The sequence below is a fragment of the Pipistrellus hanaki genome (assembly GCF_964339955.1).
Source record: "Pipistrellus hanaki genome assembly, chromosome: 4".
Lineage (NCBI taxonomy): Eukaryota > Metazoa > Chordata > Mammalia > Chiroptera > Vespertilionidae > Pipistrellus > Pipistrellus hanaki.
Genome location: NC_140506.1, coordinates 14170358 through 14193445, shown reverse-complemented (window position 1 = coordinate 14193445; position 23088 = coordinate 14170358). Strand labels below are relative to the sequence as shown.

General features: G+C 40.5%; 1 protein-coding gene across 2 annotated transcripts in view; it reads left to right on the top strand.

Annotated features, from left to right (window-relative positions):
• Window positions 1–576: 576 nt before the first annotated feature.
• Window positions 577–23088, top strand: part of MARCHF11 (membrane associated ring-CH-type finger 11) — an 83707-nt gene continuing 61195 nt past the window's right edge. The window contains exons 1-2 of one of the 2 annotated variants that reach the window (XM_084881654.1): window positions 577–1407; window positions 2632–2787. In XM_084881654.1, coding sequence (XP_084737780.1) covers window positions 874–1407; window positions 2632–2787 — 690 coding nt within the window. In that variant the 5' untranslated portion in view covers window positions 577–873. The remainder of the gene's footprint in view (window positions 1408–2631; window positions 2788–23088) is intronic. The other variant, XM_084881655.1, reaches the window with a different exon arrangement.

Genomic DNA, 23088 nt, shown 5'->3' with positions numbered 1-23088 from the left:
AGGGAGGCCAAGAAGACAGAGGGAGGACACGGGTTCCAGAGACTTTTGCTTTTAGGACTTTGGTGGCACAGTGAGCGTGCCCTTGAGGGAGAGGGCTGAGAGGGTAGGGAGCAGTCCCAGGGAGGAGGCCGTTACCATCTCCGGGTTCCACGCGCCCTTTTCCCGCGCCCTCGGCTCAGAGGGCTCGGGCGCGACCTGGGTGCCCGCCGCACGCGATTCCATGCCCACGCGAGTCCCCAGCTCGGTCTCCCCCCGCCCAGCGCACCAGCGTCCCACTCGCCCACCGGGTAACGGTTTCTGGTCCGGCGGCCTACGACTATCTCCCCCCACCCCGCCCCCCCGCCCCCCCACTCCTCCCGGCTCTCAGAGCCGCAGTGGCGCGCGGTTCGGAGGGGTAGTCCGCCCCGGAACCGACGTGAGCGCTCGGGGCGGGGTCGGTGGAGGGTCTGAGGGATTCCCCCGCCCCCGAATTCAGGCGGGTCCTCCCTGCACCTCACTCCCAGCCCGGAACGCCCCCTCCGCCCCTCCTAACGGGCTCCACGCTGGGTCCCTCCTCAGACCTCCTCGCCAGCCCACCGCTCCGCTCGCTGCTCCGCCCTCCGCCCGGCGCCTCCGCCCCCCGCGGCTCTCACGCGCCGCCGAATCCAGGCGCCGCCTCCGCCAGAGCCGAGCCGGCGGCTCCGGGAGCAGCAGCCTCTGCCGCCTCCGCCGGGCCCTCCGCGTCCCCTCCCCGTCCCGCCCCCGCCCCGGAGCCCCAGCCCCCGTCCCCCACCCTCCCTCCTCCTCCTCCTTCCTCCCGCTCCGCTCTCCCTGCGGCGGCGGCCCCAGCCCGGCCCTCCAGCGGGGCTGCCGGAGGGCGGCGGCGGCACCACCATGAGCTCGGAGGGCGGCCGGGGCAGCAGTTGGAGCCGCGGGGCAGAGAGCGGGGACGCCGAGCCGCCGCCGCCGCCACCCCCGGGGGAACCGACTTCAGTGCCCTCCTCGCCCCCGCGCTACCCGCCGCCACTGCCCGCGCCGCCCGCGTCCCCCGAGCGCCCCGCGGAGCCCGCCGAGCCGCCGGCGGGGCTGGTCCCGCGGCGCCGGGGCGCGGACGAGCTGCCGCCCCTGCCACCCGCGGGCCAGGAGGTGTCGGTGGCTGGCGACTCCGGGGAACGTCCGAAGAGCCTTCCAGAGGCGGCGGTCCCCGAAGCGGCGGCGGGGAAGGGCAGCCCCGGGGAGCCGAAGGCCGGAGAGGGAGGAGAGGGCGAGCGGCAGGGCGCCGGCGAGCAGCCCGAGACGCGCTCAATGTGCAGCAGCCGCAGCAGCAGCAGCGGCGGCGGCGTTGGCGGCTGCGGCGACCAGCGTGCCGAGCACCAGCACCAGCACCACCAGCCCATCTGCAAGATCTGCTTCCAGGGCGCCGAGCAGGTAGGGCCCGGCGGAAGGGAGCCGCGGCAGCCGCGGTGGGGCTCGGGCGAGGATGGTCTGTCTGTCCTGTCTGGTGTCTCTCGCGACGGCCGACCTTTCAGCACCACGGACAGCGCCGGCTTCTCGGTGGCACCGCGGTGTGGCTGGTCTGGTCCCTGGACTGAGTGAGGGGTGTGTACTGTGTGGTTCCCTTTCCATTTCTGTGTAGGCAGATGAAATTGTCCCAGTGACGAATTCAGGGTTTCATTTGATCTTCACTCTCCCCTTCCTCCCCCCATCTGATTTATCAGTTACACATTCCTCAGGTGTTTTAATGATAACGCCATGAGTATCTTTTATTTATGGAATGGATTTTGGTCTATACATAGACACAAACCTATTTCCTTTTCCTACAAATGTATCCTGAGGCAGATTGCCTTAGAATGCAAACTGGGGTGAGTCATGTCAAAACCAGGAGGGCAGAGTCTTTCCTTCTTGCAAATTTTGGTGACTTCATCTCACGATGTGACAAGCGTGTTACACTTTCACAGGAGAAACAGGAATGTACTTTTGCCCTGTGTGAAAGAGAGGCTATTTAGACAACTTCATACTTTATATTTTATTAGGATCAGTTCTAAAATATAAACCCCATTGAAGGTGCATGCAGACTTACATGAGAGTGCTCATGAATACATTGGGATAATATATTACTCTTATAAAATGCGTGGTCTGAGAAAACATTAGGTTTATTATTTTTAAAAGTAAGGAAATTGCAATAAGACTATGAAGGCTTTCGGGAATATGGTGCCCCAAGTCAATATTTATGATGCTACCTTTAGAAGAAAATAAAAGCCTCATGCTATTGCAGGCTGCTTTCTGGGATGCCATGCATTTCTCCTTTAGCAATGATTAAGAATAACTGCAGAGGAAATGCATCTGACCATCCACTTAAAAGTTATTAAAGAGGTTTAATAGTACAGCTCTCCCCTAGGAGTATTGGGAGCTACATCTTGCAGACAGTTTGTATGTGGGTAGAACATTTATGTCATAACCCTAAGCAGTATCTTCAAAAGAGTTTTAAGACTTTAGTTTCATTCTCATCAGAGGCATAAACATTTCATTTTCTAGGGTAGAGTTTGATGCAGATATCCTGGGTAACTAGCTTTGAAAGAGAAGAAAGCAGGTGTTAGATGTTTAAAATCGAGACACAAATACCATACTCACACTGAGCTCTTTTGTTTTCAGGGGGAGCTGTTGAACCCCTGCCGATGTGACGGGTCAGTTCGATATACACATCAGCTGTGCCTGCTAAAGTGGATCAGTGAGAGGGGCTCCTGGACCTGTGAGCTCTGCTGTTACAGATACCATGTCATAGCCATTAAAATGAAACAGCCTTGCCAGGTAAACATTTGTGACATTTCCCCCCACCCCCCAGAAATAATGTTGCTAAACATATGTGCACTTGAATTTAGCTATTATTAGGGTTATTTATATATGCTATTTAAAAACACTTTACACAAATCATGGTAAAATCAAGATTTAGAATTTGTAGAGAAGTTCTTTGAGACTTCTGACATTTGTATCTGAGAAACTCAAAATACATTTTATCAAATGGTTTCCTTTATTAATATTTTATTTGTTGATGAAATTGTACCCATCTTTGTTTCTAAAAAGAAAAGTTGGTAAAATGTCTTATATTCCAATTAAATCAATTTTATTAGTTAGACATGTTCACAGTTTGTTTTAGAAATACTTTGTTAATTTAAGCATTGAAAACCTGGATGAGTCAAGTTATGTAAAACAAATGCAAGTAAAGCAAAACTTTACTAGTCTGGAAACTTTGATTGTGTTCTTATTCAAAGAATAATGAATATAACCTATTCCTAATCTGGATACTTTTTCCATGTCACTAGGCTTTCTTTTTCATAGGAAGTTTTTTTTTTTGTTTGTTTTTTTTCCCACGGTTAACTTTTGATTTACTTGCATTCTTTGCTGTGATCATCTAAATATTATAGTAGATGCAGAAGTATTCCCAGCAATTACTCCCAATAAAGTTACTGAAATGGTATATATTATTAAACTTTTTTTGGTGTATAATCAAATATAGCACAATATCCATAAACCTGCAAATGCCCTTGGGAAAACAAACTTTTGTTGTTTTTGTGGTGGAACTGGTTCAGTCCTTTGAAAACACTGATGTAAATAACATAAAATACAAAATAGTGAGGATGACATCTTAAACTGAAGCAGAATAGTGTGTAATTGACAAGATCTATAGTGACATAGGGTCAAAGTTAAACAGACATAAAAGAGTAGGGTTCAAAGCACTGAGACAAAGGAGATAATGGAAGGGTAAAAAGGAGGGATTTGAAAAGTTAGGAAGGAAAGAAAATCATAACCTCTAATGTTCCATGCTTCTATTTAAAATACCAAATTTAGCCCAGCCAGTGTTGCTCAGTGGTTGAACCAAGAGGTCATGGTTTGATTCCCTGTCAGGGCACATGTCCAGGTTGTGGGCTTGATCCCCAGTGTGGGATATGCAGGAGGCAGCTGATCAATGATTCTCTCATATCATAGATGTTTCTCTCTCTCTCTCCCTCTCTTTTCCCCTCTGATATGAATAAAAACATTAAAAAAAAAATACCAAGTTTAGTTTGCATTGAGTAGAATAAAAATAGGTGAATTTGTTGTTGTTTGCAGAAGAAACCTGAAAGCTGAATTACTACTGCATTAATAATTTAAATTTCATAGTTTTTAATTTATGTATCCTTCACATAATTTGCAATTAATTTGCATCTTGATTGTCATCAGTTAAGGCAGGATTATCAAACATGAAATGAAAATATCAATTTCTTTCAAGCTGACCTAAGGCTTATAAATAATTTGAAAAGAATAACTAATGTAGATGAGTGATGTTATCATGCTGAAGCTAGGCATGAACCTGACACATTTTCCCAGATCTTCTAATTGATTGAGCTCCTTGGGTATAAATTTATGGATCCATCATAGTTGTCTTGAAAAACAGATGGAACCATGTCCAAAGGTCAGAATATGAGTAGTATAATTGAATCTATAATAATTTTGTGAATTAATATGTGGAAATGACAAATAGAGAGCTTTGGGGCTCTAGTGAAAAAATCCCATGAAAAGTGCTGTAATTGGATGTTCAAGAGCCGAGACAGAATACCAATATTTTAAAAGCTTAAACTTACCCTACTATGTATTAATTCACTTGGGATGATTACTTTTGAAGAAAGTAGATATAGATCCTTATATAATTTTAAACTATAAAAGAGACAATATTCTGGGACAAAAATACAACTTACTAGTAATTCTAATCCTATAGTAAAATGAATGAATTACAACTATATTTCACTTATTTAAGAAACATTTAACAATAAGCAGTTTTCCAGAGTATGTATATGATATGGCCAAAAAATCAGAACAAAACAGTAAACAACCAAAACAATGAACTAACCCAGTATTAAGGATTAATTTTATGACCTATGTAAATACTGCCGTGATCTGTAACCTGACCTGTTTGTTTTAGTGACCTAGAAAATAATATTTAAAAACAAAGTTGATATGAGTGTGATGATAGCTTAGATAATGCCAGAGAAAATAACTTTCCAGGACTGCAGGGTATGTATGTAAAGCTCAATCCTCTTAATGAACAGAAATCAGTTACAAGGTTCCCAAAATGTGGATCCTTATACCTGGGAGTAGTTTATCCTCAGATGAAGTTTGAGTAATTGTCAGACATTTCTGTTATGAATGACCTATAATCGGAGCATTTACTCTGTTTTTATTTTTTTTTCTCCTGTGCTGCTGTGAGGTCAGTAAGCTTTAGCATTTATTACAGTCACTGTGACATGGCTGTGGCCCTCACCTTCACTTTCCATATCCCTTTGTCCCAAGTATAGAACCCTCACATAGCTTTGAGCGGGTAGTTTCTTGGATGTAAAACCGACTAGAAAATAAATAATAATAAGAGAGAACATTTTCTGAGTTCTTACTCTGTGCCAGGCACTGTTCTAAGTGCTCTACATGTATGTACCAATATTGATATTTATTCTTCATAACAAACCCAAGAAATAGGGAATATTACTACTATCTGTACTTTACACAAAGGGAAACGGAAGCACAGAAAAGTAAAGTAGCTTCCACTTGATACATAGCTAGTAGAAGGCAAAATCAGGATTCAAACTTAGTCTGGTTCCTAGGTCCATGGTCTTAGCCACCATGCTTTATACTGGAAAGGGTTCTTCTTAGCTCCATTGTAGCCAATCTCACATTTTTGAGGCAAGCAGCAACTGGTTTCATCCTGGTCTCTAAGATGGTCTAGAAAGGCTTTGGCTATCTATTGCTGCATAACAAACCATCTCAAACAATTAGTGGTGTAAACAACTATCAGTTATTGCCCCTTAAGAGTCTGAGTTGATGGAGGTCAGCTGAGAGGTTCTGCACATGTGGCATCAGTCTGGAGCTGACTTCATCCAGAGGTCTGACTGGATTGAGACATCCACGAGGGCTTACTCGCCTCACGCCTCACTCGTTCTTGGTGCTGGCAGTTGGCTGGGAGCTCAGTTGGGGCTGTCAACTAGTGCTTCAGTTCTCTTCATATGTGACTTGGACATCTCACAATATTGGGTTGGATTCCAAGGAAGCAGAAGTCACAGATCTTAAGGCTCAACCTTGGGAGTGACTGTTTCATGTCTGCTGACTTCTCCTGATTAAAGCAAGCCACAGGACCAACTCAGACTCAAGAGAAGGGGAAATGGACTCTACCTCTGGGGTCTGCTCTTTTTAAAAAGAGTAGCTATCTTTAATTTATCATAGGAGCTAGCTTCTGAAATGGCTCTATTTATTACTCTGGTCTCTGCATTTGGTTCTCATCAGGTCCAGACTGGTTAATAAGCACCCACCATAATTTCTCTCCCAGGGCTCAGAAACAGAAGGTTTAGAAAAGTGAAGGAAAGGTTGACTCCCTCAGTAGTGCTAGATGAATATCCTCAAGTGCCTTGAGAAGTGATTATTATCATGCTGTGCCTCCTGGTGTGCAGAGTGACCTGGGGACAGGAGGGAAAGGAGCAATTAGCCAGGAAGCAGGTGTGTGTGAGGGAAATATGCTGCCATGAGTCTACAACCTTAGTTTTAGTTGTTTTTCTCATTGAGATTAGAAGTCTTTGAATATTCTCAACCTCCCCATTTCATGGGATTTCAGTAATGCTCAACAACATGACCCAATAGAAAACTGATGTATCTTCTGTAACATTTTTAAACGTTAATTGCTGTAACACTAGCAGTAGGAGTTAATTAAGACATTTGAAGTAATTAACATTCATTCACCCTGCTACCTACTCCTAGAATGTATCTTATTGATTAACATAGTCAAGATTATGCATTAATATTATTGTAGGATAGTGTGGCATAAAATTTGTAAAATGTAAGAACACATAAGATCAAAGATATATTTTAGACATGACATAGTAAGCTAATTAAGCTAGATTCAAGTTTGTGAATGCTTTCAGTACTTTGTCAAGAAATATAGGTGCTTGAAGAGATAATATTTACTAGATAAAGTATTGTACAGGAAACTTCAAACTTTTTGTGAGAAATGAACTGTATTTCCTAAACATAGAAAATACAATGTAAGTGGAAGGTGAGCTATATTACCTTGAACAAGTTACTTTAACTCTTTGTGCCTCAGTTAATTAATCTTCAAAAGATAATAATGGCACCTATTTTATACATTATTTTGAGAATGAAATACATGAACATATGTAAAGTGCTTAGAATAATGTTGGCTGTGATTATTATTACACTAGTGGCTTGGTGCACAAAATTTGTGCACAGAGTGGGGGTTCCCTTAACCCAGCCTGCACCCTCTCCAATTGGGGACTGCTTGGGGGATGTCCAGCTGCCGGTACGGGATTGGGCCTAAACCTGCAGTCGAACAAACATCCCTCTCATAATATGGGACCATTGGCTCCTAACTGCTCACCTGCCTGCCTGCTTGATTGCCCCTAACTGCCTCTGCTTGCCTGCCTGATCTCCCCTAACCTCTCTGACTGCCTGCCTGATCACCCCTAACTGCCTTCCTTTGCCAGCCTGATCTCGCCCCCAACTGCCTCTGCCTACCTGATTACCCCTAACTGACCTCCCCTGCCAGCCTGATCTCACCCCCAACTTCCCTCCCCTACCCTCCTGATTGCCCCCAACTGCCCTCCCCTGCAAGCCAATTTGCTTCTGATTGGTCAGTTTCTATGCCAGTCAGCATCTCCAGGCTTATCTATTGGCCTGATCAGAGAGGCTGGGCTGATCAGCAGCCCCCACAGATGCCCAGAGAGAAACAGAGGTGTGACTGCTGGTGAAGCCCGAAGAGAGAGAGACAATAGATGATCAACAGCTGCCATGGAGGCTGTAGATCAGACCCTGCCTCTCTCTTTGGGTCTCTTTCCAGGCCTGATTCATAGCCCCCTTGGCAATCAGTGCTGGGTCACCATGGCAGCCCAGCACTGACTGCAGGACTGATTTCCAGTGTTTGGTCGAGCCTTCGGTTGGTTGTTACGAAACCTTGGTTTTTATATATTAGGATGTTCAAACAGATGGGGACCTTCAGTTGCTCTCTGCAACAATGCTCACCAGTCCTTGTGGTTTTCTTCAGGCTCATGTCACCTAAGTGAAGTTAAAGACTCCTCTTTTCATTTCATTCTTTATCCCTGGATTTTTATTTCCTTTTCCTGTAAGAGCCCATCTAAGTTTCTGGCCAAACTTGTTACTGTAAATAATGAATGAAGCAGCATTTAAAAAACTAGGTATAATAAAATATAGTGGTCTCAGCACAGGGAAATGTATTTACTTTCCAGATGTCCCTCCCTGTGGGTCTCTGCTGGAGTATGAGACGATTTTATATCTGGCTGGGCACAGGGCAGTGCTATTCATTATGCTCAAGCAGCCATGGTTTGCTCACACTTTGGCAGGAGGTGGGGGAGCTAAGAAATCCCTGGGGGTAACCATGAAGGGGCACAGGCAGGTGACCAAGCATCATCCCTGAATAGTGGCGTCCATCAAATTTCCCTCCTCTTCCTTTTTTGCTCAGAGCACCAGAGGAAAGGGCTGGGAAGGGACTTGCCTGCGAAGGGATGGAGACTCACAAGTAGGCCATGTACCTTGCAGAGATTAGGCCCCTGGCCATTTTTATTAACCTCTAACGTTTTTATTAGCCTTCTTACTGCTTTTCCTTTGAACGCTAATCATGTGCTGTCAGCAACAGGTTTCGTAGCAGTGAGAATGACTAGAGCGTATTCTAGGAAGGAGAATAACTTGAGAGTATTTTTCATTTTTATCCATATTCTGAAAGCCCTGGGATTCATCATGACAGTTTTGAATTAGAGAGGAAGTTGGCACCAGATAGGTTCATCTTGGCAAAGGTTCTAAGGTACAGCTTCTGGACGTATCTGTGAAGTCTTTATAGAACTTTAATTAACTTCTTGAGGACTCTGGCATCATTATTTTCCTAATGGGGCTCTGTCATGAAAGGGGTATTTTCACCTTCAGGCGTGATTAAGTTGTTCTCATGACGGAGCTGATGCACTGGGAGAAGCTGACAAATTACCCCTGAAAATTGACTATGATTAGAAAATGTATTAAGAAAACATCAGAGCATGAACCTTATCAGCATTGCATGCTGTCATTTGTAAAACTTCAGGGCATTTGCATTTTGTGGATTAAAATGCCTGTATGCATAAACCTGGCTGACACAGCGAGCCACTGCTTTTACTTTTTCTCAGCCACTAATGTTCTCTGTAGGCTTAATAGCAAATGGCAAGCTGAGAGGAAGCTTTTCATTGTCATGTCTGAACAACTGAGAAACAATGTTAAATGTAATATTTAAATGCATGTGCTAGCAGATTTTATGGCATTTAAAATGTCAAAATAAAGGACATATCACATGGCAGTTTGCTTGCCTTTGAAAGTATCTTGTTTTCATTTGCTTACTAATTTTTAAAACATAAATGTTCATTTTACTCACTGGAGAGATTAATGATCCTCTACTGAATAAAATATGGAAATTATTCTCTGCCTACTACTTCGAGCTGTCTTATTTATTGGATAGGCCCCATGATTTTACAGTTTGTCTCAAAGTCAGATGGTTCTGAGATGGCATTAAAAAGAGTGGGAGTCCATATAGGGTGTTTGGGGTTTGCTTTTACAATTTAGAGAAAGAGGACTGAGAATGATACTTGGACGATACTCTCTAGAACTTTCTTCTCCACATGTGCCTGCTTTTCCACGTGTATCCGTTTTCCTAGCTCTTTTTAGTGCACGTCCCTTTGACACCTTTCTCTTTGCTCTTTTGGCTCCTTCACTCAGCTGCCTGTAGGAGAAAGAACCCCTTCCTGGATGAAGCTGGGCAGGCTTATTGGGCAAAGAAGTTAGAGGGGTAAGATTTGGGACGGATTGGGCAGAGGAACCTGCTTGTGGCTCCCAAAGGTCATCATCGTATAACATTTTATCTTGTTATTTAAACCAGAGCTCAGCAAATCTTTTCTCTGGGCAGTAAGTATTTTAAGGGCCACCCTAACCGCTGTCCCAATAGAAAAGCAGTCATCGACACTATATAAATGAGTGACATGGTTGTGTTCCAATAAAACTTTAATGGTACACCTGACATTTGAATTTCGCATAACCTCAGTGTGTCAGGAACTAGAGTCCTCCCTTTGCTTCCCCCCTCACCCAACCCTTTAACATTTAAAAGCTGCTGGGTAACACAAAAACAGGTGATGAGCTGGATTTGGCCCGCCTGGGTTTGGTGGTAAATTGCCAACCTCTGATTTAAACAACTGGCCTATTGATATGGACTTAGGTGCTTTCTAACCTCTTAGAAAGTTTAATGAGTGACGTAGTTTTCGATTTTCATATGTTTCTTTGTAATTTTAAGCTTATGTCATTCACAAAATGGTGATACTGTAGTTCTATAACAACTTGCTATTAATTCCTTAATATTAAATATTTACACCAGTGTGTCTTCTACATAGTTTTGTGATTGTCTCAGCCTGAAATCTGAAACTTCCAGTATTCACTTTTCAGAAACAGAAGGCAGGGACATCTCAGAATAAGCGCTCGTTGTCCCCAGAACAGGCCACCCTCTCATTTCAGTGGGTTTTGGGATGCATTTGAGCAGGTGCTCCCAGGTTTTCTGCAGCTGAATATCTTTTTTCAAATGTGTCAAAAATGGTACAATTGCCAAAACCGATTTGGCTCAGTGGATAGAGTGTCGGCCTGCAGACTGAAAGGTCCCAGGTTTGATTCCGGTCAAGAACATGTACCTTGGTTGCGGGCACATCCCCCGTAGGGGGTGTGCAAAAGGCAGCTGATCAATGTTTCTAACTCTATCTCTCTATCTTCCTCTCTGTAAAAAAATCAATAAAATATATTAAAAAGTAAAATGGTACTATTTTAGTTTTCTTGGGGTTTCCAGGTTTGCCTTCTAGAAGGCAAGCATAGTAGTGAGTGGGACAGATTTTAGAACAAATTATGTTACACAGGTCAGGATAGCTTGAGATTCACTTTCTTGGTCACTTTGTGGGCATTTAGTGAATTCTTGTGGTGTGAATGCATGTATGAATGTTTTCATAAGGTAGAAAGAATCAAGGGGATCATGTTCCTATTTCTTCAGTGAGAAAAAGACTTAAGGAAATCTAGTTACATTAATTGCGCACACATTTTCCTATCTACTGGCTGTCAATTTTCAACTTACTCCTAAGTTGATCTTTTAATAATGCTATTGTGACTCTGCCTGGCAAATGCACTGAGTGGCCAGATTAGTATGACCACCCCATCAGTACTTTGTTGGGCCACCTTTTGCCTTCAATACTGTGGCTCTTCTTCTTGGCATTGACTCCATGAGATGTTGAAAGGTGATGGGAAGAATCTGACACCATGCCTGATGAATAGCACTGTTCGTTCTGTAAGATTTGATGGTTGTGGAACCAGCGGCCTGATGGCTCTTTTAACTTTGCCCCACAAATGCTCAATTGGATTGAGATCTGGTGATTGTGGGGGCCACCTAAGCAAGGTAAAGTCTCCCTCATGTTTTGAAACCACTACGCACAATATGAGCACCGTGGCATGGCACATTGTCCTGTTGGAAGAAGATATCTCCAATGGGATACGCCATCAACATGATAGGATGAACTTGGTCAGCAATGATACAATGATAATTTGTTCCACACCAATTAAAGGACCCACATCATGCTGGGAAAACATGTCCCAAACCATAACACTGCCCCCACCAGCTTGAAGGATTGTACTCATGCATGTGGGGTGCATGCTTTAATGCTGTTTCCACGAAATTCTCACTCTGCCATCTGCATGATGCAACTGGAAACGTGATTCATCAGATCACATGACTTTTTTCCAATGCTCAACTGTCCAACCCTTTTTTCCTGTGCGAATTGGAGATGTTTCTTCTTGATAACTGCAGACAGCAAAGGTGTTCGAACAGGACTTCTGCTTCCATATCCCATAGGATGCAGTGTACAGCTAATTTGCCTACAAATGTCAGGTGGTCATAATAATCTGGCCACTCGGTATATATTCGGTTCTTAGACCACAGGAAAAAGCCTTAAGAGTGGGACCTATTTTTTAAAAACCTAGAATTAAAAAACAGAAGTTTCTGGTGATACATATCTGCTCCTTTCAAAAAATAAAATGTCAGTGACTGTGAAATTACCCACATGTGACACGGCTGCTTTCTTGAGGTGGTCACTGGTTGAAGGATTTAATTTAGCGCTTATTCATAGAGTTCGGATAATTTGTTGGAAATTTTACTGTATGATCATGGGTATAGGTCTGCTAAGAATGTCTACCAGGAATCATTTTTTTGGTGTGAAATCTGCCACCAGGCTGAGAACAAGGTGATGTGTTTTCTTGATGAGTGGTTTGTTTGTACAGTTGTAACATAACTTCAAACATGATTCTCCACTGGCGAATGCAATACTCTAGCACACGGAGATGCAGCCAGAGAATAGACTATTTCCTCCTTGCTCATTTCCTGCTTTGCCTGGCACGTGGCTTTGCTGTGATGAGACTGATGTTTACTGAAAAGGTTGGAACAAAGGAAACTCGGCTTCCTTCTATTTTTGGACCTCTTCTAAGAGTAGACTAGGATGACTCTCAGAGCCAAGCAAGAGTACTTCCGACCTTTCTGAGCGGCGGGGAGTGGACTGATGAGAAGATAATCACCTACAATTACGAGTAAATGGATGGCTGACACTGAGGACTCGGCCAAGAAAAACGGCCTGTGACTTGTGCTTTCTGTCTCCTTGGATATTTGACAGCGTCTTCCCTGTGAGCATAAATCATGGTTCGATAGCTGTTCTATGTGATTTACCAAATGAAATCCCACAGAAGTAGAGGTGGACTGGGAGCAGTCATGTGGGAAGACATGAAGAAACCTGGAAGCGTTACTACCTGGACAGAGTCGATGAGAAAAGTTAGTGGGGAGGCATTTCTTATTCATCCTTACTTTAGGTATGGCATGCTCTGAAAATTACCATCTATAAACCTGCTCTTTTCCAGTTTTTATCTCTTTGAAATAGTTCATTGTGACTGATGACACCTGGGCCATGTCTCTCTATCTTAGTAACAGAGTTCCATGGCCTTCCTGTGCCTTTTCGATTTGTTTCTCATGTTGGTATGCTATTTATGTGCAAGTGGCCGAGGCTTAATTTGGGCACAGGGGGCCCTCCCCATGTGCATGTAGCTCTTATTACAGGAACCATCTCCTCCCCGAGCACTCCTTTGTTATATATGGACTTGCAGTTGTGCTGTGACTCATTTGTGTCATGACTCTGAGTTACAGAATAGTTCACATAAACAAGGAACTATTTCAAGAAATGTACATGTCTTGGTTTGTTCAGCCCATTTAAAAAAAAAAAAAAAAAAGATGTTCAAAAGCACAACCTCTCTCACAACTATCAGTGGATTTTACTTAATTTGTGTGGAATAACATTCCAGAAACCACATGAACTAGTTTTGCTTTGCTCTCTGCCTCCAATCTCCCATATTAATTTCTTTTCTATGTTACATTTGCTGATTTTTAACACAAATATGCATGTAGGTGCCCTCTATTAATTTAAAGGAAAAATATAGAAAATGAAAAGCTTATAGAATAGAAAAGAGCACAGGATTTGCCAGGCATCTATTGGGCACTCGGTAAATATTTGTTTTATCCTCCGACTTTCACCTCTTTCTTGTTTTGACAACATCGCACCCTCATTTTTGGGGGGATTGGCAAGCAGATGGAAGATTTCCAGGAGGAAACTTCAGTCCTTTGGAGAGAAAGTAACAATAAATAAGGGTGATCGTCCTTACCTACATTGTGTTCTCTAGGACCCAGCATGCCCAAGCTCAAATCTGGAAGTGGAAGGAAAATCTTGAAAGCAAAACCATCTTTCATTGCTCTCTCAAATTGTCCCTCTTTACCTTTCATGGTAGACTTTGGGTGATACTGCCATTGCTTCTATTAAAGTCACTTCACATATAGACAATACTTTCCAGCAATTTGAAAAGTACTAATAGGAAGTAGAAAAATGTGAAGCCAAAAAGAGTAGAATGAATTTTACCAAATTTTTTTGGGTAACTTTGAGTGACACATGGTTCGTAGGTAATGGAAATAGATTTTGAAACCTTTATGAGTAGTTTAATGAAACATGTAAGAATAGGGGATGAGTTTCCTTACCTCCTGTCTGTCTATTCAATCTCTTCTGCACCCTACTATGACTAAAGGTAGTATCGGTATCAGAAGAGGAAATTTGAGAGAGAAATATGTTGCTTCATTTTGCACATGATTAAGCTCCTCTAGAGTAAACTTTTGGAGAAAAATACTCACCATCCTTTGAATTGCCTGTGGGAAAATTTCAATGCTGAGTGATGATGAATGCATGAAGATGAATAACATAATGGCATAGTGATGGATTAATATGTGTTTATTTTTGGTCTAGAAAATGATTTTCTTCATATCCAGGGGTAGCCACAAAATACTTTATCTTTGTTTTTCTACTGTGAATTATATAAACAATACTTGCTTATTGGTTATTTTTTTTGCTCATTGAACAAATTCACCAGTACTATTTAGCAGACACTGTTGCAGAAGTGATAACTACAAAGTTTGTTAAAAGGGGACCTCTGCTTCTAAATTTAAATTGTTGACAGTGAGGGTCAGGTAGTAAACAAGTAGATTGTGTTAATAACTGAGTGATTAACAAAGGATATGCTAGAATGAATCATGGGATATTTGATCAGAGTGTGAAACAGAGTAAACTCATGTTTTGCTTAATATAAAAATATTTATAGAGATGTGATTATGCCTGGGCTAGTATACAAGCATCCATTTCTTAGGCCTTGACACTCCACTAATAAAAAGCTCAGCTAGCACCAGATCTTGGAACATATCCTCTGAAGATAAGGAGAGACTACTGTAAAAGAATTAATAAATTAATTAGTAGTAAGTCCTAAGAAAAAAACATTGGTCAAAAAAGGGGACAGGAAATGTCAAGAATGGTGGAAAAAATTTTAGCTTAATGTAGTTAGGTAAGGCTGACAATGTATGATCTTTGACATTGGCAGAAATTATTCATCTGTGGCTTTTTAGAAATAGGGTATGTTGGTGAATGTTTACCATGATTGGTTTTCCCAATGAAGTACATTTCATTTTGAGTTTTCAGTGAATGAACTGGAGAGATCACTATTGACAGCCTCAGTTTTATAATTTGCTTCAATATACTAAATGTCTCAATAGGGGGCCCAATTTCCTTTACCCATTTGTATATCCTGATATTATTGTGAATATTCAAGACATTGGTTTTTAAAAATACAGTCACCAGATTAAGGGGAAAAGACTAGTGAGAAATGTATTCTAGATCCTAAGAATGACAGATGCTCAATTTGTTCATCCTGAGTTATTTAAATTATTTATGTTGCCACATTCACTGTTCAATGTACGGAATTATCAAGAGGTTAGGGTTGAAATAAAAGCTATTCCATATGAGAAATTTGGCCTATTTTGGATTTTAATTAATTTTATATTGATTTTTTTGTTAATATAATAATAATAAAACAAGTAGAAAACTAATATTGGGCTTATTTTTTTCTTGGAGAAGGACACTTCTTTTCCTGTTAAAAAACACATTTTATAAGAAGGATTGTTTTTAAGAGAAGCCTTATCATCTTACTGGATGTCATCTAGGAAAGTTGGCTATTTGGAGAATGAATGTTTCAGGCTGTAATTTTCAAGGTAATGTAATTGGTCTTGTACATGACATGGCCACTGTGAAAGTCATGCAATGACTTATAGAGGGGAAATTACTTTTTATGTTGCTCCCGGAGCTATGGAAATTGACATTTGGACTTCCAAAATCTATTTGAAATAAACGACTTCCATTAATCAGTGCACTGAGATGCTGGGCAGCCCATCTTTTTTGCATCTCCATCATTGATAGAGAAGATGAACATAAAGGAGTTTTGAAGGGTGAAGAAGACCCCTTCCTCCTCTCAGAAAACGTTTAGTAATATGGGGACATTTTGCTTGGGTTTATGGTACTTAGTTAACCAAAATGGAGTAATCAGTTCCCCAAATTTGATGGGAAATGTCATCCGTAACTGAAAACCTTTAGCTCTCAAAGGCCATAAACATAAGCAGGTTATTAAGAATCTTTTATTCAGGAGACAGATGATGATGATATCATGGGGAGTGAGGTGTTTTATTGATGAACATACAAAGGAATGAAATAGATCATGCTTAGGGTGTTATTCATGGGGCCTCTGTCTGAGTTCCCAGTATTTGCTTTATTGCCTTAGCAGTGGACTTATTTAGATCAACTGTTAAAGGTTCAAACACTCTCAAAAAGGTCAAAGACTTTCAGTCAGTAGCAGCAGATCTTGAGGATTTATATCAGTGATTCCCAAAGTGGTCTATATCGACCCCCAGGGGTCTATGACAACCTGCAAGGGGTCTACGTCAGCGAAAAAAAAATTTGGGGGTCCATGAAATGAAAATGGGGGTCCACGATAGTGAATCTCAACATACACTGATAGTACCTATTTACTTACATCATATTATCTTATAATATAAAAACATATAAATTATTTATAAAAGTACCTATGAAGTAAAAAATTTATTATATATGTTTATAAAATTGTGTAAGTTGTAGGATAAAAACCTGCACATAATGATATACCAGTATCATCTTGTTACAAGCATACGCGCAGTAAACATTCTTGCCAATTTTTGTCTCAAAGCTTCGCGAACTTGCACCGACTTGTTCAATTCGTCACTCTATAAATATGAATGTGAGAAAAATACGTTCATTCGTTTCCTGAATCTTGAATAGGAAAGTGCTGAGAAAATATTTAAAAAAATATAAACTGGTAGTTTATCATACAAATTATAGTGAATCAGTGTTATTTTGTTTGAGAATGCCTGAGAAAAGTAGGTACATTATTTTTTATTAAATTTTAACACTAAACTTCACTACAGTTAGAAATTTACAAAAAAATCAATATCAGGTAAATAGGGGGTCTACCCAAAACCGAAAAACATGGCAAGGGGTCTACAGCACAAACAAGTTTGGGAACCTCTGGTTTATATATTGGTGGTATCCCTTTCTCCAATTAGATGTCAGAAGAGCTTCACTATGCAACTCTGCCCTCTAGTGTTTCCTGTTAACTAGAGTCATGTCCTTGAAATTTGTCCCATGGTGCACTAGGTTAGAGATATTTCTATATATATTTTATCTTGTTTGAAAATAAATTTAGTCTGGGCTCCACTTACTTAAAAGGCTTTGATATCTGTTGTTGTTCACATAATTTGTTTTAAAAAAGATGCCTTTAAAAAAAAGTCTACTTAGCTTTTGATTAAATCAAACATTTTCTGTTTTCTTTGTTGTACTTTGCAATTTTAGAGGGTTTGATCTTAGTCTGTTCAGAGATTTTGAAAAGCTACCTCTTAAATAATTTAAGAATATAAAGTGTGTGAACTCCAGCAGAATGTTAAATCCATTTAAAGTTATTTTAGGGAATGCATTCAAATTTTGATTGCCCATTGAATATCTGGGAGCAACAAGTTTAAATAGAAGACAATTGTAACATCTAGTGGTTTCTGCCAAAATATTTGCAATATATTGAAAATTAAGTATTTTAGATATTTTTGTTAACTGAGATAAAAAGAATATCCCTGATTTGATTTCATGTAACTAAAAATAACCATTGACCAAATATCGTGGCAGTTTGGATATTTGAAACAGAAATAGCAATTGCATTTTGGCTTTAATTTGCTTTAGTTTTCTCAAAGAGCGATTTTTATTTTGCTTAGGACAACATTTTTAAGGAGAATTAGATGAGAAGTAATTTTCATGATGTAAAATTTTATAGACAATATTTAAAAATGAGGTTTTTAATTGCTGATTGTTTTACTAATGGCAAGCCATCTCACTTGAAGGGAGGAAAATTTCCAAGCAGCTTAAGTTCTTTGTTAACAACTAGAGGAACCTCAATTAAGTAGCAACTATTGAGGCACCCACTGGCCATCTGCTGAGATTCTTGCTGGTGGAAGGTGTGGAGAATCAGTCTCTGGCTGATTGTGAGTTCCTAGGAAAAGCTCTGTACCTTGGAAATAACTGAGAATAACACAAGGGACAAGGATATATGTCCTATATAATAAAAGCCTAATATGCTAAGTGTCTGGTTGTCTGGTCATCTGTTCAACCAATCAAAGCATAATATGTTAATGATATGCTAAGGCCGATCAACTATTTGATATGAGTGTACTGACCACCAAGGGGCAGTCACTCCGACTGGTAGGTTAGCTTGCTGCTGGGCTCTGCCCTATCGGGACTGAACAACAGGAGCCTGACACGCCCTGAAGCCCTACCATGGTCCCTCCCTGGCTAGCCAACCTCTTGCATCCCTCTCCAGCCTAGATAGTTCACCGGTGGGGTCCCTCAACCTGGCCTGCACCCTCTTGCAATCCAGGACCCCCCAGGAGATGTTGGAGAACCTTTTAAAGGCTAACCATGATAGGAATTGACTAAATCGCCCTGGCTGGTTTAGCTCAGTAGATAGAGTTCGGCCTGTGGACAGGGAGGTCCCATGTTTAATTCCAGTCAAGGGCATGTGCCTTGGTTGCAGACACATCTCCAGTGGGGGGTGTGCAGGAGGCAGCTGATCAATGTTTCTCTCTCATCCATGTTTCTGACTCTCTATCCCTCTTCTTTCCTCTCTGTAGAAATCAATGCAATATATTTTTTTTTAAAAAGAATTGACTAAGTGATGGTGCTTCATTTATAAATTGAATATCTTGGTACCGAATGTTTTGTACAGCTAGAAAAATATTCTTCATCAGATGTTGATACAGTAAGAAAAGTGACCTATGCTACTTAGTGACTTTTTCTCTCAGCAGCAAACCCTACGGTACTAAATGACACACACACACAATAAATTAAAATTATTTTGCATGGACAATAACATGTTTTTAGCAGGTAAGACCTTTTGCAAAATACAGAGCATATTACTTGTTATGTCAATGAAGGGTTGATATAAATCTTGGACATTTTTCAATGAAATAACATAAAGTTTCATTGAGAGTAAGAAGAGACATGTAACATTAATAACATATCTACATTGCATAATCTGCATTAACATATTATCATTTCCTAGCTGCTCCACAACTACAAAGATTAGTATTACTGTAAAGAACTAAGAGAATATTGGTCATCGTTGAAGGCAGTTTTAGTTTATAGTCTGAAGATAAGGCCCTTACTTTGAATAAGGTGCCAGGTATATGTGGGTGACAGGCGTATGATATAAAAAGTCATACAGAGCTCCTTATCAATTGTGAGTCAGAATTTGGCCAGCGCTTCACAAGTAAGCGGGCTCATTTCTCGTATGGAATCAGTCTGAAATGGAATTTCTTTTAGATGTCTGATCATAAAAGCCAAACCGTCCCAGCAAAGTGACTCTACCAAGACTAAACTCTATAATTATCATCTTTTAAGTATTTGCTAAATCAATTCAGAACTCAGTACAAAGAACATATTGCTTTTTATATATTAACAGATATTTATGGATTAAAACTAACCTGATTGCAAATCAAGCAGCAGTAGAAAGGGATATATTGTAGATTAGGTAAATGTTTAAGCAAATCCCAATGTGTCATTTCCAGGATTGTCAATAGGAAGCATGGTTGACAGTGATCTGGAGCAGGAAGTTAAGAGTGTGCTTGGGTGTCTCCTGGCTAACTGAGGCTGACTCTTTGATGAGCTCTGAAAATCAGCATGCTTGTTCAAAGTTTGTATAGAACTACAACGGCCACTTCTAGATTCTTAATCTTAGGTGCCAGTTTTCTATGTTTACTGACCACTGGAATTTCTGTGAGTGTGTGTATGTGTGTGAACAGTATGTTCCTAACTGTTGTGTGTTTTTGATTGAGATAAAATTTATTAGTTTTAAAATTTATACTCGACATCATTACAAAGTAAAGCAACTTTTTTTTGGCCAACTTGATCTGTCAGTTTGTTACATAACTTACCTAATTGGGATGTAGACATTAACAAATTATCATGCAATTAATTTTTAGACATGGGAGGATTATCATTGTGTTACTGATTTCTAGCTTAATAGTCTTATGATTAGAAAACATACTTTGTTTGAATTAATTCTTTCAACAATTGCTGACATTCGAATTAATGTTTTTTCTACATGGAGAAATCGCCTCTCACTTTCCAAGTCTAATCCAAACGCCACTTGTCCACTAAGACATCTCTGATCCCTCCAACCTGTGCACAAACCTCCCCCTGTGGGAGTTTCCATGGCATTTGATCTTTTCTGTGCTTTTGCAGATGTGTACACATTTTGGTCTCCTCACTCCACTGTGGGGGCCCACGGGCAGGATTGGTGCTTGGCCAGGTGTATATCTTTGGACAATATATCAATAAAGCAAGTTTAATAAGTGAATGATTGATTGTGTATAAAATCTGTGCATTTAGGGTCATCATGTTTATTTTATACAACTATAAATTATCATATTACCTTAGCGTAATTGAGTCTCTGTGTGGTTCAAATGACACCTTTGGTGCTTGATCATAGTAATAAGCAGATAGATGCATTTAGTTCAAAGATAGCACAACTAGCTACAGGTGAGAAAAACAGGATGTCACTTACTGGCATATTTTAATATTTTATTATTCCAGATAGAGGAAGCAGAATTAGAAACAATTGGATTCATCCAGGGGCACTTATTTTATAAACTTTGGGAAGGAGGGATGAAATAGCTTGAGCTTCATTTGTGTCTCTGATTGAGGGTAAGAAATGGATGTCTGATTTTGCTGTGAAATCTCTTTGTGGGTAATCTTATTCTGTGGTCTTACCTATCGTGTCTCAATCAGGATTCCGTTGCACAAGACTGGATCCTGCCAATATTTGCTTTAGTTTTCCTAAGATGAATTAAGAAATGGCTTGAAAGAGCTTGTGACATGGATCTTGATAGCACTGTTATTACTCTTATGCCAAACATATACTCAGAACATGTGTTTTCACTATATTTTTGCATGTTGGTCCAGAAACTTTGAGCAAATCTCATTTTTGGATAGACAGTGAATACTCCTTTGTTAGAAAAATGAATATGCTGATAGAAACTGTCTGGTTTATATGACACCCATTGTAAGTATATCAATCACTGTGTCTTCATATTGATGGATGCACAAAAATGCATTTGGTAGAGGTCATATATTCATAATAGAATTGTGAGTAAAATATAAAAATAAATAAATCTCAACTAAAAACCTCTTCATGGGTAATGACTGAGATACTGAAAATACAACTATTAATGTCAGGATCAAAACATGAGTGCCTGTTATCACTACTATTATTAAAATTGTTCAGGAGGTGCTAACAGATGCATTTAGGAAAGAGAACAAAAAATGGGCATAAATGCCATTTCTCTACATTCACATCAACAGAGAATGTTACCCTTTGTTTTCACCCCAAAAGGACAGCAAGCAGAAAACAAGTTATTTTTATTTTATTCACATATTTTTGTTTAGTAGGGAGATTGGGTATCTTTTTATATGTTTATTGGCAATGTTAAGAGTGAGATACAAAACATTTACTTGTGGCAATAGCTAGAGACATGGAAGGAAGAGTCCTGATTGGCATTGTCTTTCAGTAGCTCCCATCACACACAATCTAAGGCAAAGACGCAAGGCTGCCATATTTTTGTACTAGGAGACAAAATAACAAACTTATCAGTCTCAAAAAGTGGGATGTGGCAGGGGATTGGTTTTGGAAAAAGGACTTGGGGTCTATAAGCTGTTAGAATGTTCTTGTAGAGTGGATATGGGACCATTTCTCTGAATATAAAAATCTTTCACTTCATGACTGGCAATCACTCCTCAAGAGGTCTATTCTAAGGATATAATTATACAAGTCTGAAATGATGTATGTATGTGGATATTGATTTCAACCTTATTTGTGACAGTGGAATCTTGGAAAAGACCTAAATGCTTATGCATAAGGGCTGGTGAATGGTTATGTAAATGATGTCACCTCAGTACAGGGAGCACTATGAAGCCAATGACATTTATGGACTTGGAAAGTTTTTCACAATCTATTGTTGAGTAATGCCGGTGTGTGTTTCTTGGCATTTAGAAGGGGTTCAGGAATCTGGAGAAAGCGCTGTGTGTAAATTAATAAAGAGTCCAGAGATGAATCATAATTTTGGAAGGCATTTTGGAGGGCCAGAGGAGACTTAGCTAATGAAACCAAGTTCTCTTGTCTCTCTGGACCCCTTGCTTTTTATTAACACAAATTGTTCTAAGGCAAGGTAGATATACATATCAAAGGCCAAGGTTTGGTACATAGTAGGCATTGTTATATTGGGGGAAACTGCCTATGGCTGTTCAGGTGTTTGGCCAGTAGGAGGCAAGAACATGTACAATAGATTGAAATGCCCTCAGTTGTTTGGCAGCAAGCAATCATTTATGCATCCTCTTCAGGTTTCGGGAAATGCCTTTAGCCATTCCAGATGATTCAACCCTGCTGACATGCTGGAATTAGCTTCCAGCAGTTGAGGACAAAAAAACAGGTTACAGAACACATGTATGCTCCAATTCCACTTAGTAGTTGACTAGAGAGATGGACCCATAACTATATATCTAAACATTTTGATGAATATAGAGAGATAGAAAAACATTTGTTAAAATACTTAATTGATAATTAAAATCTAACTGGAGTAATACCTGCAAACATGAAACTATTGGGGAATAATAGAAGATATGTACCATGTACTCTTAAGGTCACAGAGTTTCAGAGAAGGAGCCGGTCAGTATAGCAAGAGAAATTACAGAGAGTCTGATGCAGTGGGAAGCATTTGAGTTGATTTATTTAATAGAGGTTGGGTTTGAACGCATGGAGAGACAGGAACAGCATTCCAGGTAGGCATAAAGCATCCAGTGTTTGTGTTAAGCAGGGAGGCACGTGCCAAGAATCACATGTAAGTTATGGTCTTGAGACTCAAGGAGCTTATAGCCCAGTGGAGAATAAAAACACATAAATTATGACCCTATATGGAAAATGCATCTATAAAGATGTGCCCAGAGCACTGTGAGAATACTGAAAATGGTATCTATCTAAGCCTTGAAT